Consider the following 17051-nt stretch of genomic DNA (forward strand, 5'->3'; position numbering starts at 1 on the left):
CTTGTGCTGACTATTAATATATTGGTGTTGTTATTATATTTGACTATTAATATTTTGATGTTGTTATTATATTTGCGACTAGCCCAAATAGTTATCAAGATTTTAGTAATAGGTTTATGGAAAAATTAATAAATAATGAGGTTGAATGATAAGTATTCCATAGTAGTAATGAAACTACTACTCATCCTTCGCATGAAAATAGTGGAGGACAGTTTCTGGTAAGCTTGGAGAGAGTTCCATAGTTTTATTTTACTAAGATAAGGTATCACAAAGGCAAGGTGAGACGAGGAAGAGAGAAGGATTATAGACATTTGACTTAAATACAAGGTATCTTCACAATACTGATCAGTTACAAAGAAACCGGGATAGGATGGGACGATGGAGAAACAAACGGTACGATGATAAATATAACGGTTGTGAATGAACGTCCTCCTGGCTTCACATCTAAAACCAAACATTTTATACCCAAAACAAACCACATAGGCTGTATTGCTTTCAAGTCTTACAATTTCTAGAAAAGGGAAATTCCTGTAGGCTGGATCTAGAAAAGAAATGCATACATATACCAATCTGGATGGAATGGCCAATAAACAAACTATTGATACACAAATTTTACAGACCAGTGATAGAGGGTATCAACCTCAATCCCACATGGAACCCAACAGTACATGTGCACCTAATGCAAACTTTTGGCTAGTATGGAGTGTGCCATGGCAATCATGACCTGTGACTATCCCCGCCTACTTAATGTATTGAGAAACCCACTTGAAGCCATCACCATACCCCATTTTGCGGACGATGCTGCACATGAACACCTCCAACGGACGGACGTTCGTGTCTGCTAGGTTTACCTTCCCCTTTCCAGTGGTGAAGTTGGTTAGGCCGAGGTGGTATCGTAATTCATCCTCTGAGGCAGCATAGGGTATGTCGATCTTGTTCCCCAACACGAGAAATGGAACATTTGCAAGTGATTCATCCGAAAGGAGGGCATCAAGTTCTTTTTTGGATTCAGCAAATCTCTCCTTATCATAGGCATCCACCAGGTATACCACGGCATCGACCTGTAAAGTCCGAAATTAAATCATATGGTATGGTAACGGAAAGGCTATAAAGAAATGTTTTGTGGTTGAAGGTCCCACATAAGATGTCACCTAATACATGTCAAGGGGAGAAAAAAGCAATCCAGCCTTTATAATAAACTCCAAATGCGTATAGTGGCAAACTTTTTATTATTCTTAATTTCTTTCTTTTACTTTGTTTGTGATGTGTGATGGTATGCCGAAAGCAACTTTACAGTCGGCCGACAAAGAAAAAGAAGCAGCTCCAATTCTATTTCTAGTTCTAAAGAATTAGTGGATAGAAGAAAAAAATATATGATTCCTTAAAAAAAAAGAGTAAAACTCTTTTTGAGTTTAAACTTCCTTTCGGAGTATACAGTAAAACAAAATTACGGAATAAGAACATTAAAGTTCGAAAATTAATTGTCTCAAATCTCATCCTCCCATAGTCCCAAAGAGGGGTTTTCACTGCCTAACCTTGTCGAGAACATCTTGAGGATCAGTTTAGTTAAGTAATGTTCCACCAAGGACTATGGTTTCAATTTTATAAATCCACACACAAGTGCTTCACTTCTTTTCCTAATATTTCCCACATACAGTCCTCCCATTTCTACAGGTAATGCTTTCATCACCCACTTTCCCAAATTGGCAATTGTAGCTCATCATCCATTTCTCAAACTTCAGAGCTAGGCTCCTTAGCATGTTTGGAGCAAGGACTATCTAAAGACTATAATAACCACCTTCTTGCGATAGTAAATACAATAGTAAATACTATTTTGTATTCCCTAGTTAATTGTCGTCAACACTACTTCAAGAGCCCCATTTGCTACCATATTTTTACTATTTTACTTTTATCATTATTTTATCTTTTGCTCCAGTGTTAACTATTTTCTCCTCAAACTAAAATACTTTACACCTCAAGTACATACTATTATAATCAAAACTGAAATAATCTACACCGAAACACAAACTATAATAACCCAACTATAATAAAAAATTCCTTGTCCCAAACGCTCCTTTAGAAATATAAAACCGACATATAAAGTAGTGAGTGAACAAGTTGGTTTTGATAACCAACACTAAGGAGATTCCGTAATAGAAAGGTGTTGTCTGGTCCCCATTTTAGATTTCCTGGTTTCAGTAAAATGGGTGCACAACCACATGTTACTCCACGTCCTTTTATCACTTGTAGTTTCCTGGTCTTCTCCATCCAAACTAGAAAGCTTGTTTGAAATGACTTTTTAAATGGTTAAAAACCATTATTTTACACTTGAAAAATATTCCAAACAGACTCTAATACTTATAAAGCAGTGGTAATTACATTGGCCTGTGTAAAAAATTCTATGGTTAAGAGGAATTTCAATCAATCTAGATTATCAATAGTTTGAAAAAAATGACGATGGCACACAATATCACCAAAAAATTTCCACACAACATGTTTTCCTTCCGTTTGATTTTTCATGTGACCAAAGTACTGTATTAAACATTAAATTGTCCCAGGCCTCGACCACCAGAAAACTTGATAGTGGTACCCACTCATTTTCCAATTATCTCTCGAGCTCCATTCGACAACTATTATTTGATGGACCATAAATTTTCAAGATCCAAGCAACTTACCATCCCCTCACATTTTAATTTTATCTCTAAAGGAAGAAAGCCATTTTATGAAACCACCAGACAACTTTCTGTTTTACATCACAAGGTTAAGATACCTTCCAATCAGCCACATGCCCTCTATCTTTGACCGGCTAACATTTGATGAACTTCAAATTAATTTCATAACCCTTCAGTCAATTCTCATGCGTATTTTTCCTACAGTATATGCTCTGATTGAATCTTTTTACCTCCCCCACCCCCCCCCCCCCAAAAAAAAAAAAAAAAACTCCATAAAGATACAACCACCACCCTTTCCTTTAGTCTGAAGTCTCTTCCTATTTGACCACAGAAGTTGAAGGTGTGACTATTTTCTAACAATATAATGTGAATATAACTAGCAATAAACCAAATAAACTGAAATTACACTAAGTTGTTGAGTGTTTTCTTCAATTTTGAAGTAAGCAGCTTGTACCCAGCTTTGCTCCTCCTTGCTATTATCAGTTTTTTTCATAATTCCAATCATCCGTCCGCCAAAGGAACTCATTGGGATCATTCAACTTCCTTTGAAAAACATTTTGAACTTCCCGGAATCACCTTATCAGAAGTGGCCTAGAGGAAAGGGACACTATTGTGGAACATGAAGAACACAACCACTAGCATCTACTCCCTTAATTTCTGCAAGAATGACTGCAAGCCTCTCAAATATTCAACCTACACATTTATTTCCTTCCTCATTCCAAGAAGACAATGGGTAGCTACCAGGTTTAATCTGCCAGCAAGAATAGAACAACTTCGGCTCTACTATGTTTATACTTATCCTGGCACTTGCAATTGACATAAAAACCTACCCCATCCTTCAGACAAGCCTCCACTGCTACACAGAGTTCTCACATTATTTACGCTAGCACACAAAAGCAAGGTCTCGCTTGCTGGAATAGTTTACAGATTGGCAAACAATCTTCATTAGTAATTTTCTACTTCACATCACAAATGTCATACCAAATACCAATTATCATGGAAACGTACACTGGTAGGAATAATTTATCTCTCCTAAGTCACCATATCAAACCTCTTACGACGGAAAATATCTTCACTCTTCCCTTTACAACCACATCAACATACGAAGAAATACCTTCATTTACAATCTCATCCTTTCATTTACCTTTAGCAATAGAGAGGAAGTTGTCCAATAAATTCAAAAAGAAAAGAAATTTTACCTTCTATTTTCCTAACTGGAAAACCAAGCTTTCATAGAGAAGCATGAAAGAATACATAACGACATAGCCAAAGAAGAGCTCGATCAAAGAAAGGAATTCCAAGTTCCAACCAATCCTCTCACATTAATTTGACAAAAGTGAAAAATTTATAAACTCCACCCTCACAGAAAGTTTCTGAAATCATATTGATCCCCCTTGCCATTTTGTCTTCTTGAAACATTGTTATTCCAAGGATTGCAATCATTTCTCCAGTATCCTAACTCCTAAGCCATTTCAGCAGGCAAATATTCCCAAACTATACAAAATTGGTTTCCCTATCTCATCTCTATTCTAACCTATCTTCCACCCCTCAAGCTATATCACATTAAAAGAAATTATTTCTGTTCAATCCTACTGGATGGGTTAGTCATTCTTAGTTTCGCTATTACTATTTGCCATCATTGTTGTTGTGATCAGATTTTTCTGGACTAGACTAGATTGTGTTCAACATTTTTTATTTTTTAGATAAGAAACAAGTTCAATGATAGTATGAATTTATTAACAGGGTAAACCCCATGTGGTGGATTAACAAAGACCTCTCCACTTAGCGAGGAGGGAATAATAGCTAAAATAGTGGAAAAGGGGAGAATGAAATAAAACGGTGATGGGGAAGATTCTCATCCATCCTATTTATCTCTAGCTAAATGGTCCGGCAAGATTCTCTAATAAAGCTCTTCCAGAGTGCTTATTCATTTCTGTTGTCTTCAACCTAAAAATTAATCGCTTCATAAAAGGAAAATATATTGGACAACAAATAGAAGGAAGATCAACAGATACAAAAAGCAATAGAGGCATCTTAGTACAAAAGTACAAAACAATAGGAACAGACTGGAATTGGTATGCCTAGGTGAATAGGTTCCAGTCAAAAACCTCAAGTTGAAATCTTGGACATAAAAGAATACGCTTCCATCATCCATCTTTCCCATTACAAGGTTAATACAAAACCTAAAACTTAAGAATTAAAAGGAAATGCTAAATATATCTTATCAAAAAGAATATCAATTAAACATGTTCTTTTCTTGATATTCAAAATTTTCTTGAAATAATAAATGAGAAAAAAAAATTATCAAACAATGTTTTTATTTCATCTTCAAACTTCACGAGGAAACAAGTTACCATATACGTTTTTACCTTGCTTGATAAAAACAGAATTCTCAAATTGTGCCCTAAAATGCAAAAAACATAACTAAACGTTGAAATTCCTTCCAAAAATCCCATAATGAATCAAACTACAAAACCAAAGGACCCATGGCCCATACCACCTTAATCAGTAAATGTTCATGTAAATTTGCATCTAATTCATGTCAATAATCGTCAGTAAATGTTCCTTTACAACATACACCCCATTGACATAGAAAAAGATGAGAGTAAGCAGAATTAGCATACCTTAGCATAGTAGTCCTTCCAAACTCTACGAGCAATCTGGTGGCCTCCTAAATCAAACGCCTTAAACTTAATTTTCCCGATGCTCAACTCCTCTGAAGTAGGATACTGTGTTGGTTGATGTTGTACTAACCTCTGAAGCATATAAGAAACGACGTCATCACAGCAGACCAATTCAGGGTGGGAAAAAAAAAAGAGAAAAAAAATCGCAAATAATAAATAAGATTTGTGCGTCTAAACCGAGCACCAGAAGAAAGCCATGAACAACTTTCACCTCGTGTAATCGAATAGTTATACCACATCAACTAAGAGATTCAACCTATAGTATTATCTCCAGACTTACCAACAATCAAACATAACTCTTCAATCTCTGTCCTCATCTCACCGATCAGTCAACAATTTTCAGATTAAAACATAAGAATTTTCCAGTAAATAAGGCGCAAAAAATAACAATTCACAGAAAGAATGATGAGAGTGAGAGAAGAGAAACCTCATCTTTCAACATGTGGAGCAAGGTGGTCTTTCCGGCATTATCGAGGCCAAGAAACAGGATTTTGGCCTCCTTCTGCCAGAGACCAAGGGAGGCCAAGACGCCATAGAACCAGTCAACAAGAAACATAATTGAGGATAGGGGTGAAAGGAAGGGGAGGGGAGAATCGATCGGAGTCACCAGCAGCAACAAGAAAGAGGTCGGTGATTGATTGGGTTGTGTCACTCCGATTGAGAATCCTCAGCAGAAGGGGAGGTTAGAAGAGAGAGAGGAAGACGCAATAAGGAAAGTTCTAAAACCTGGTAGGAAATTGGAATTAGGAAATGGAAATACAATCGAATTTTCTCCATTATTATTATTCTTTTTATAATGTATATTTTGAGGAATTTGAATTATATGTCTTATTTATTCTTTTCTTCCATTTTACCATTTATCATATACTATACAAATTATATTGTCTCTCTCCAATAAATAATGCAGGGGTTGTTAAAGTTAGCTTTAATTCGGAGATATTACTTCAAACCAGAAAATAACGTAGAAATTGTCAAAATGGCGTTGGTTGGACCTTTGACTCTAGAAGTTACAAATTCGATCTTCCACCTATTTGTTGTGTCATAAAAATAATATACATTTAGCCCTCTCGATGAAGGCTTATGCTATTTTGAAGATCCAGAATTTCAAATTTTTATCTAATTCGCACCTGATGGTTCAAATGTTGAATGATTGGTTGGAGGTGAACTCGATTATTTGAGATATTATTTCTAATTTTTGTGATGCGTTGGGTTGCTATACCTCTAGAGTGCAAGTGATATATTCATGATGTTTTAGCTACCAGACGTAGATGTGTAATGAAACTTTGTGGACTTCTTCCTTTCTACTTATTGGTTAATGAAAGACTCAACGAGAAAGTTGTTCTTAATGGTGAAAGTTTTTCAACATATCTCAATTGTTAGAAATTCATACACTCTATATTATTATATTGAAGATAGTGATAAAACAATGTACAATAAATATTTAAAAGTTAAAATTTAAATGGATAGAACCTCAAAATTAAGAATAAAAAAAGTACTTAATTAATTAAATTTTACGCAAATTTTACTAATATCCATCAATAACATTTCAATACTTTACAGTTTCAGTGTGGTGTCTGTTGAATCAAAAGCATTTAGAAGGGCTTAAAATTTCAAATTGAGTCAATTGCCATACAATTTTCTGGCACATTTCCCCTGATACATTCAAACAGCATTCCTCACTATGAGTAAGAAGAATCAAGTAACTAAAAATTAATCCTCTACATAAGAGAACTTAATTCGACCCTTTGAACTACCAACCCAAGCATAGCTCAAATGCTACCGATATAGCTAGACTAAGAAGACTAAGAAGTAGTGAACTCAAAAAAATTTGATAACAACTTGAAACTAGAATGCGCTTTGCCAACTTGGATATGGCGACCAAACCTGCAGGTTTAGTTCAACAATAACACAACCTTATAATGACTGTCATTATTAACAATTTACACAAAAGATCAAAAGCAATTTCTTCTTCTATTGAAGAATAAAGATGAGCGCAACCAATCCCCCAAGATTGCTTCTCAAAAAATGTTGGTCGCCGTCTAGAGTTCATTCTATAAGCAAATCTGGTAAAATCTGAGGTCAGAAGCTGGATTTTATACATTGAAGTTTCTGTTCTCATGGAGATTTGCTCCAAGTCCCAGTTCAAGATGCTTCTGATGAAAGCAACGGCCAAAATAGGATGAACTGCAGCACCCCGAGGTATACTGCAAAATGTTGCTCACCGATGAATGTTTCAGAGCATCGAGTCAACCTTGCTGCACAAGTATTCTTGCTTGTTGTTGAAGCTGTTTCAAGGAACCGATACCATTCTTCTCAGTTTCATCATTGCATCTCACAGCTGATTCCAGGCTTATCAACTTTTGAATCAAAGTTGTTGTATCATCTACCCAAGTTTGATTGCACAAGTCAACTTCAGATTCTTCTCCAGCCATGCCATATGTAACCTCAAATTCCATTGATTTAGCCGCAGCCTCGGTCAAGACACAATTTGGGAGTCCTAAAAAATCACAATTAATTTATATTCTTGAACCATTTACCAGTTAGAAGACAACGAAAATCCATAGCGGAAAGGCCAACCATGTAAAACACTTAGATGCTTGACAGATACGATGCTTTAAGAGTTTTTCCTGTGCTGCGGTTTTCATCTACCTTGAGTTTTGATTTACTGTTTCTGGTTAACTTTAGATAGCATTTTTTTATGAGCCAGGGTTCAGGCTAGAACTGAATAGCTTCAGTATTTACATAACTCTAAAATTATGTTTAGCTGATCTATAACTTGAAAATAAGAGATAGAACCAATATTTCGTAGGTGGGTTTGCAAATTCCAAGCAATAGATCAGCTAAACTTAAGTTACATAAACCTAGGCTTAAATCTACTAACTATGTAGACCCAGTTTTTAAATCAATGAAAAACAACAGTCAAATATAGGTTAGATAAATTTAATTTCTTGAACTCGTTCTGTGTACCATACTCTGGTAATTTAACACCATCTACCTATAACAAATTTAACAACTTGGTCTTAACCTGCGAATCAAACATATCATATAATAACTTGAAATCAAATTCAAGGCATTCGATTAAAAAAAAAAAAAAAAAAAAAAAGAGGTGCACCGTACAAATTTCAAGTGGAAACAAACAAAAGATAATAATAATAAAATAAAATAAACAAGCCTTACCAGCTAACCGTGCAACATTCACGCCATAACTTTTAGGGCATGTGCCAGGAGTTAGACGATAGAGAAATGTAACTTCTTCTAAACCGTTGTTTCCCTCTCCAACTCGACATGCCATATGGTGTAATGAAACCTGTAGAAGAGCTTCTATTTAACAAGCAGAACCAATATAATCTCGAGAATATTGTTGAGATGTCTTTCCATAGTGAAAAACTCTATACTTATGGTGGTACTACTAACTTAAGCTTAATGAAGTTCACCCCTATGATGGAATGCATTAATCACACAACAATTTCATTGCATGAAACTGTGAAAGAATCCCGAATGATTTGAAGAGGAACAATACCCTAGGATCTTTATGATAAGCCAAGGCCAATCGGTGATAATGAGTTGAGAATACTCCCCTGCACTGCACCTTGCTAACAAAATGTTCAAGAACTGATTCCCTGTTGATGGCAGAAGAAGAGATGAATATTAAGTAAAGATAACAATCAAGCATAAATAAACGATAAACCAAACACTAGAATGAATCTGAAAAAATTAACACTTACGCAATTGCCTGTCCATCTGAAGTTGCCGTACCACGTCCAAGTTCATCCAAGATCACCACTGAATTACGGGTAGCTGATGACTGCATCAAGCAATTTTAGTCAGATAATAAGAAAGCAGAAATACCTCAAAAAGAATGTATCACAAAAAGGTCCGGCAGTTTTGGTGACATGAGGTAAAAGACCTTTAAAAAGATAACTGTAAGAAAACTAACAGTTAAGCGAAGGATAAAACTTATATGCAGATTTTTAGAAGATTTAATAACTAGGACATCAAGTCGTCAGGGAAAAAAATCACTAAAATCCTAGGCAGTTCAAAAGGCCCTCTCATCCTGAGAACTCTCTCAGATATTTAAAAACTTCAGCCAGCTTAGGTCCCTAAGGGGAACACAGCTTAAATCGCCTGAAGCTGCAAAGTAACTGAATTGATCTGTAATGCAACAATGTCCTACCAGCATCAGTGCAGTTTCTGATAGTTCTGTCAAAAATGTACTTTGGCCAGACATAATCTGATCCCTAGCACCCATCCGTACAAAAATTCGATCAACAGGAGCTAACTCAAAACTTTCTGCAGGAACATCTGCACCTATCTGCAGAACCATTGTTTTAGAAAAAAAAATTGAAAAAAACAAGACTTTTGAGATTAAAACTTAAAAATAAGGAAATAAATTACCTGAGCCAGAATAACAGACAAGCAAACTTGCCGAAGAAGAGTAGACTTTCCACCCATGTTAGGCCCAGTCAGAAGAATGAAGTTGGCTCCTGAGCCACCAATAGTAATGTCATTGGGGACAAATGTACCCTCACCCAGTGAATCACTTCTTAGAATGGGATGTCCTAAGTTTTTAGCAGTAAAACGTGGCACTTCATTCTGACACTGTGACTTCGAGAAAAGTGGTTGGCATGTGTAACCCTCATAATAATCACTTGCAATTGCTAAGCTAATCAAAACATCAAGTTCTGCAAGAAGTTTTCCCAACATCAGCCATGAAACGTTATGGAATTGATATGGTAAAGAAATATATCACTCCAGATGAGCATTACAGAATATAATAGTTCAACCTTGAAACATAGCAGTGTATTTTATAGGGTAAAGCAAAAATGCCCACACACAAATCCAGGATATAAAGACATAAAGGAGAGAGTAAATTGAGGCCTATATTAATTAATAAACTTAATTACTACTGTATGATAGATAAGGATAATATTTTACATGTGAGATCATCATAATTATTATAGTTCTCTTAGATATGCAATGCTAGAAAAAACAATATTCTCAATCCAATAATAAGAGTATTAACTACCTACCAGCAATTGCAGAGACTAATTGTCTCCATTGGAGATGATGTTCACAGAATTTTCTGATTAACCTTTGCAAAATGCTTTTCAGTGAGGACTCCTTCTCAGATTCAGCTAGAGAAAGCTCCGCTAACAACTTCTTAATATTAGGAGTCCAGTACCGAAAGAAGCCCTGGGTGCATCAGTGAAAAATGTGAAAATGCATTAGACTTACCAAAGTTATTTCACGACAATAGAGGTCAAGTTTAGTTTTGGGTTGTTATCTATTACTAGAACTAAGTCATCTTTTTTTAAGAGATAAATGATGAGCATTTGATTAAGAAGAACGAATTTATCTGGCAGTTGGCATATGAATATAATCCGATAACTAAATAATAATAATAATAATAAACTAAAATAAAGGAAAGATAGAGCTTTCAGTTTAAACTAGAAACAGTGCAAATCCAACTACAAAGTGAAAGTGGTTGCCTTTGTGATTCATGAGCCTGTTGTAATGACACTGACACTCAGGTTAAACAACCAAATCCAATTGTTTATAAATTTGTGTTGCAGAAAGAAGAATAATGTCTAATTTACATGTAAGAGCATATTTACTTTAGGAAAGATAGGTTTTTCATCAAAGGAATATGCACAATCACAACATGGTCCCAACGACAGGATACATTACTCTCCCAACTACAATTCTAAAATATTACTAATAAACTATTGGAGAACTACTAGTGCATCAGTTCTCACGGTATTTGACTCAAGTAAGTCCACAAACAAAACTTAAAGAAGTTGCACCTACCTTTTTAGATGATCGCAACTCATAAGTCTGAGGAATGTTACCCTGCAAACTTTCAGGCACTTCCAACAAATGTGTCTCTTTTCCAACTGTCACATAAGTGATCTACAAAAAAACAGAATTTAGAAGTTTTCGAAACGTGAAACTTTCGAGTATTATGTACGTACCACAGGGATAAAAATGATTCAAGAAAGTTACTCACAGATGTGTCCCCAAGTAATTTCCGCTGTTCCTTTAGATGCTTTGTCAAGCTAGATTGTATCTCCCTAATTTTCTCACAGGCAGAGTCATACTCCACGTCTACACCTTCGCGAGGTATTACACGTCCTGAACTATTGGCTTCAACCCAATCAAAAGCATCCTTGAAATGACTTAGAACTGAATGAAGATCTGGAAGACCTTCACCTGAATTAAACAAAACATCATATTCCAACAAGTCTGTTGAAGTAATCCTTAAGTCCTCAATAGATCACAAATCAAAATACCTGGCGTTAATAGGCAATCGAGTCTTCTTGATTTAACATTTGGCAAAATGACACGGAGCGACGAACAAGCTTGGAGCATGAGCTCACAACCCCGCAAAGCAGATATGAACTCTTGTAGTTGTTTTTTGGCTGCATCCTCATATAGAACCACATTGATAGCATTCCTCCCATTTGCCTCACTGTTAAAAAGACAATCATTGAATAAAAGTTATTCTAACAACCATTGCATCTCTAAACTATTATTACTAACAGTTCTTTGACCTCACCTATTAGAAAAAATGCGAGCAAGTAGACGCTCCATATCAGGAAGTTTGGATAATGCTTTTCGAAACTCAAGAGAAAAAGATAAGTTATCTCCCTATAATGAAAATACAGAAAATTAGAGAAGGAAAGCTCCTTAAGAGTCAAATATAAGAACAGATACGCTTTTACACTTCAGAAAAATAAAACTGAAGCAAATCTACAAGAAATGCTACATTGTAATTATTAAACCTACCCGTAGGCTCGCCACAGCACCTTGCCTAGCTTCAATTGATTCAACGTGATATAAAGGCCTTGCAAGCCATGTCTTAAGTAATCTTTTCCCAAATGCAGTTACACAGTGGTTCAACTGTGAATAGAGCGTCCTAAAACAAGATTGAAATTTGGGAAAATTTCTCAAAATAAGCATACAGCAATAATAGAGAATAGTAAAAAATGTGGTCAAAGAAGGCTACCCAGAAGAATCCCCGTTTCTGCTGTTCTCAAAGATCTCTAGATTTTCTAAGGCAGCTGCATCAAGAACCATATAGGGTTTTGAAATAACATCACTGAAGCCAGAACAAGGAAGTAATTCAAACTTTGCAAATCTAAGCAATGTCTCATCCAGAAAAGCTTGCTTCAGATAGAATAGAATGCCTCCAAGAGCTGAAAGTGCCCAAGACCCATTTTCGTCTGCAGTAACCAGTTCGGATAAAACATCTGGCATGTAGCTCAACCCATCGTTTTCTCTGGCAGCATTGTCATTGAGTAAACTTGCTTCACTTGAAGATCCAGAAACCGATCTATTAGCAATGCCCTTAAACAACCTCTTAACTTCTTGAACAGTTTTCTCAGCATCCCAGAATTCCAATAATGGAACTAACTCATTCACTAAAGGATTTCTCGTATGAGTGAGCAGCACCCTCTCAGTTTCAGGACTTAGCAGTTTAGCTGGTTTAATAATTTCAACTGGTCTAAGCTCGGACAAAAGACAGCACAAGGCACTGCACTCCGAGTCATCTCCAAACTATTGAAAAGCAGAAAATTAGTAAAAATATAATTCGATAGATGTATTGTAGCACATTGCTTACCATATATCATCACTTGATTAAAATGCTAGTCATACCATGGACACCTAAGCATGAAACATTTAATAAAATAGTATAAACCCATATTATGCACATTCAATCACCCAAACAAAATTGGCAACTCGTTCAATTAATCAAGTCCCACAATGATCTCAGAAGTCAAGACATGGCTCTGTGAGAAGCAAGAAATATAATGGAAATATTAATAGGATACTAAAAAGGGTATAGTGGTAATTAGTTAGGAAGGACTTGGTTATAAATACGGGGGAGTTGAGGATCTTAGAGGGGGTGATTATATTGGTGGGGATAGTCAATTGAAGAACTTTAAGAGAGAGATAGCACTCTCAAAAAGAAAAGCTTTTCTTATTCTGTAATTCATCCTTGACATTGCAACCAGGTTTGGTAGTTTTCTAATAGGTTCCCTTTTATTCATTAAGAGAAAATGCCTAAATATATTTTGGCTAAGTAGGCAGATAAATCTTATCTTCCATAGCATGAACTCAAACAAGGGTGATTCAACATTTTACCTGCCCAAGGATAACCCTACTGGTAGCCACATCAACCACACAAACCCCTAAAATCCGTTCTTGTTGATTTTCCAACCCATAAAAATTTTCGGTTACTGCCATCAGATATGAAGCATCAGGATTCAAAGATAGCATCTCACCCTCGGTTAGTGTTCCTTTTGTGACTACGGCACATATTTCGCGTTTCACTACCTGCAGACAAGAAAACAATTAGTATTATTACAGCCTTATGATCTCAGCTCAAGAAGTTCATTCCTAGCATCCAACTTCAAAGAGGTGGGAGAGTGCATGATTTTTAATCTTTATGAATAGAAAATAATTACACAAATTGCATAGATGAGGCAACTTATGATATGTATACATGCCTTGTCCTTAGAACCTTTCTCCTTACGCCGTCTCTCTAATTGTTCAGGAGTTTCTGTCTGCTCTATGACAAGAACTCGATAACCCTGCTCTGCCAAGGCAGGCTAAGTTAAATGTCACCTTGAGAACATGAAACTTATAAAAGATTTATCAACCCAATAATAAGCTGGAAAAATAGATCCGAAATAAAAGGAAGAAGGATGAAAGCTAACCTTCCTTGCCAACTTCTCCACATTGAGTGAAAAGTTTCTCTCGGGGAAGCCACAATGAGGTTGATCTCCCTTTTTCAAAATAAAAATAAAGAAAAAAAGATAATTAATAACAGAAATGCCTCAACAAAATACAACGTATGCATCAAGCATGTACACTGATACATTCAGTAAATATCCAGTGTCTTACCTTCATATATTGCAAATCAAGTTCTTTAGCTCCTATGTGTGCATCCATTTCAAAAAGTTCATAAAATTTACCCATCTGCTTGAGAGAAAAAATGAGAAGAGCATTACTAGCCAACAGTAAGCATGAGCCACTAGTTAACCAAGGAAGCATAGAGGCAAACCTTGAAAAACAGAACTTTATCCATGTGTTTTGACTTAAACTCCCACCATTGTCTCTGTACACAGAATATCAATAAGGAAAGTAACTCACAAAACTTCATAACTACCAAGAAAATCAAGAAACTTCAAGAAAAAAAAGTTCAACACTAAAGACCTGGCCATCTGATAAATTCTTCACAAAATATGGAGGCAAATGCAAAGTTTTTGGGTCATAATCGGGATCTCCTGGACATCTTTTATTTGCATCCTTCCTATCTCTGCTTAAAGATCCAGGAATTTCGTGATATAGTGAGTGTCATAGGCCAAAATGGTAAGTAGATGTGAAATGTAACTAGAAGCTGTCTTATGATTAGCGAGAATCAATATTACCTTTCTCTTAATTCTTAATACCATATAAGATATGCAGAATATAATGGGGAAAATGATGCGGAAGTAAGAAACAAAAACATATAGACAGCTTACTCTTTCAGAAACCTGAACTTTTCGGCTTCTCGTGAGTTGAACCTTTCTAAGGCATCACTTGCAATTTCATTTATTCCCTTTAATACACTTGTACCTAGGAAAAGGAGGGGGGGAAAAGGTCTACGTTAAGCAAAAAAGTAGAAGACTTTAACTAACTACATAACAAAACACAGGGAAGATGGATAGTTTCAAGTTTCAATATTCATAAGAAATTCAGAGTTTAAGAAGGTACATAATTTCAACAGACTAAAAAAGGCTACTGCACAAATCCAAATTCTCTTTTCGATTACTTCAGTCTGACAGTAAGAGCAATAACAATAATATATTTGAATTAACAGCTACCAAATGAAACTCAATTCAGGAAATAAATTGAAACGCCTATCTAATAGTTTAAAGGACTTCTTAAGAATTATACACAGCATTGTATATTGCAACGATGATAAATGACTTAAAACATTTTATGTTCATCACTCACTCTCTGATTTAATCTTAGTCTCCATTGAAGAAAGTTGTAACCCTCCAGAAGTCACACTTCCACCGCTACTCTTGATCTTCTTTGGAGCAACTTCAACTTTCTTTCCATTACTCATCTTACGCTTTTTAGACTCCACCTGCCCACCCTGCTTCCTTCTTGACTTTCCCACTCCATCCTCCTCGCTCCCATCTTCGTCTTCATTTTCCTCCACCAGATCCACATCCTCCTCCTCACTCACCTCGTTCTCCACATTCTTCCCCCAATCTTCATCTCTAGAGTCATCGCTGCCATCCCCGTCACTTAAATCATTTAAATCATCCATATCTTCCAGCACTGCAGCACTCACCGGCGGTGAAGAACCTCGTCGCAATCGCTTAAACTTCTTCGCACTTTCCTCAACCCACTCAATCTTTTCGTTCCCCAACACCAACAACTCCTCCTCCGCATCGTCATACTGCACCAAATGCTTTCCAGCCTTCTCATCAAACATTTTCACACGACCCTCGTACCAGGTCTTATCCAACGGCCAATAAACCTTTATCTTCTTCCCAATAACCCCATCACCGTGCGATTTCTCCTCCGCATCAGGTAAAGAAGAAGAACCGGGAGAAGAAGAAGAAAAAGGCGGAGCACCGCCGCCGATAACCAACAGGGGTTTCTTGCGCTTGGACTGTACTGACGGAGGAGAATTAATGTTAGGGCTAGGGCTTGGAGTCGGGGAGGAAATGGAATGAGTTCTAGCAGCGGAGTTGTCTCCGGTGGGTTTTTTGGTAAAGAAGGAAGTGATTTGACGTTGTTGGTTAACTAATGGCGATCGGCCATTGCTGGATCGACGAGATGATGACATTTTGTTCTTCGAATAATCTGGTGGCGACGAAGAGTGGAAGAGAAAGGAGTGATTTTGGGATTTAGAGTGAGAAATGGAGTGGCGGGAAAATGGCTGAGAAACGACTACGGCGGTGCTATTTGGCGGGAACCCTCGGAAGCCGATAATGCCGGTACGGACTACGGAGGTTCCCTTAAATAACGTCCGTTTATAATATAATGAAATATATAGGTTCAAATGTCATTGTGTTACTTAAACTTTGTATTTTATCTTTTTCTTTTTCATTCATTATTATGTGTTTATTGATCCACGTAGTACCTCGAGTTTGGGATTTTTTGTATTAATTGTTTTCCTTTCTTTCTATTTCTTCCAATTATTTCTCCTTTTTTTGAAATTTTGTACTTTGTTTTATTTTGTTAGTTTCTTTTATTTGTCATCAAGGTTAACACTAATGTGTCATTTCTATTTTTTTTTTCTTTTACCGAATGTCGTTCTTCTCGGTTTGTTTTAAATTTTCAATTTTTAAAAGAAAATTGACGGTGGAGAGTTGAAGAGAGGATGCGAGAGATCTAAGTTTTGAAGGAAAAAAAGAAAAAATTTAGTTTTTTTATTTAGGTTATTTGATTAAAGTGTGTTAATTATAATTTTGTGTTGGATAGAGAATTTATTTGTCGACTAAATTAATATAATAAATGCATAGCTTAATCATCCAAATAGAAGTCATACCTTCGTTACGTTTAAAAGTTAACGGAATCCTAATAACAACGACCAAAGTAAGTTGTTTTCAAAAGTTCAAAAACCAAGAAGACATTTTTTAAAAAGTTTAAGAACAAAATGCAAAATTTAAAGACCAAATGAGAATTTTAA

General features: G+C 36.0%; 2 protein-coding genes across 2 annotated transcripts; both read right to left on the bottom strand.

The window, feature by feature from the left end:
- Window positions 1-379: 379 nt before the first annotated feature.
- On the bottom strand, window positions 380-6139 carry LOC101221276 (GTP-binding protein SAR1A). The gene is made up of 3 exons (XM_004135945.3): window positions 5784-6139; window positions 5297-5428; window positions 380-1061 (listed from the first exon to the last, which is right to left on the bottom strand). The coding sequence occupies exons 1-3, from the start codon at window positions 5910-5912 to the stop codon at window positions 741-743; spliced, it is 582 nt and encodes a 193-aa protein (XP_004135993.1). The 5' UTR covers window positions 5913-6139; the 3' UTR covers window positions 380-740.
- A 737-nt stretch (window positions 6140-6876) lies between these two features.
- LOC101219303 (DNA mismatch repair protein MSH6) lies at window positions 6877-16389 on the bottom strand. Its single transcript, XM_004136106.3, has 21 exons — window positions 15359-16389; window positions 14884-14977; window positions 14576-14678; window positions 14424-14477; window positions 14264-14338; window positions 14077-14145; window positions 13867-13950; window positions 13502-13693; window positions 12363-12913; window positions 12143-12272; window positions 11913-12004; window positions 11647-11825; window positions 11364-11566; window positions 11165-11266; window positions 10387-10549; window positions 9752-10038; window positions 9531-9668; window positions 9082-9161; window positions 8877-8976; window positions 8534-8663; window positions 6877-7853 (listed from the first exon to the last, which is right to left on the bottom strand). The coding sequence occupies exons 1-21, from the start codon at window positions 16203-16205 to the stop codon at window positions 7603-7605; spliced, it is 3924 nt and encodes a 1307-aa protein (XP_004136154.1). The 5' UTR covers window positions 16206-16389; the 3' UTR covers window positions 6877-7602.
- Window positions 16390-17051: the final 662 nt, after the last annotated feature.

Source organism: Cucumis sativus, chromosome 7 (assembly GCF_000004075.3).
Source record: "Cucumis sativus cultivar 9930 chromosome 7, Cucumber_9930_V3, whole genome shotgun sequence".
Classification (NCBI taxonomy): Eukaryota; Viridiplantae; Streptophyta; class Magnoliopsida; order Cucurbitales; family Cucurbitaceae; genus Cucumis; species Cucumis sativus.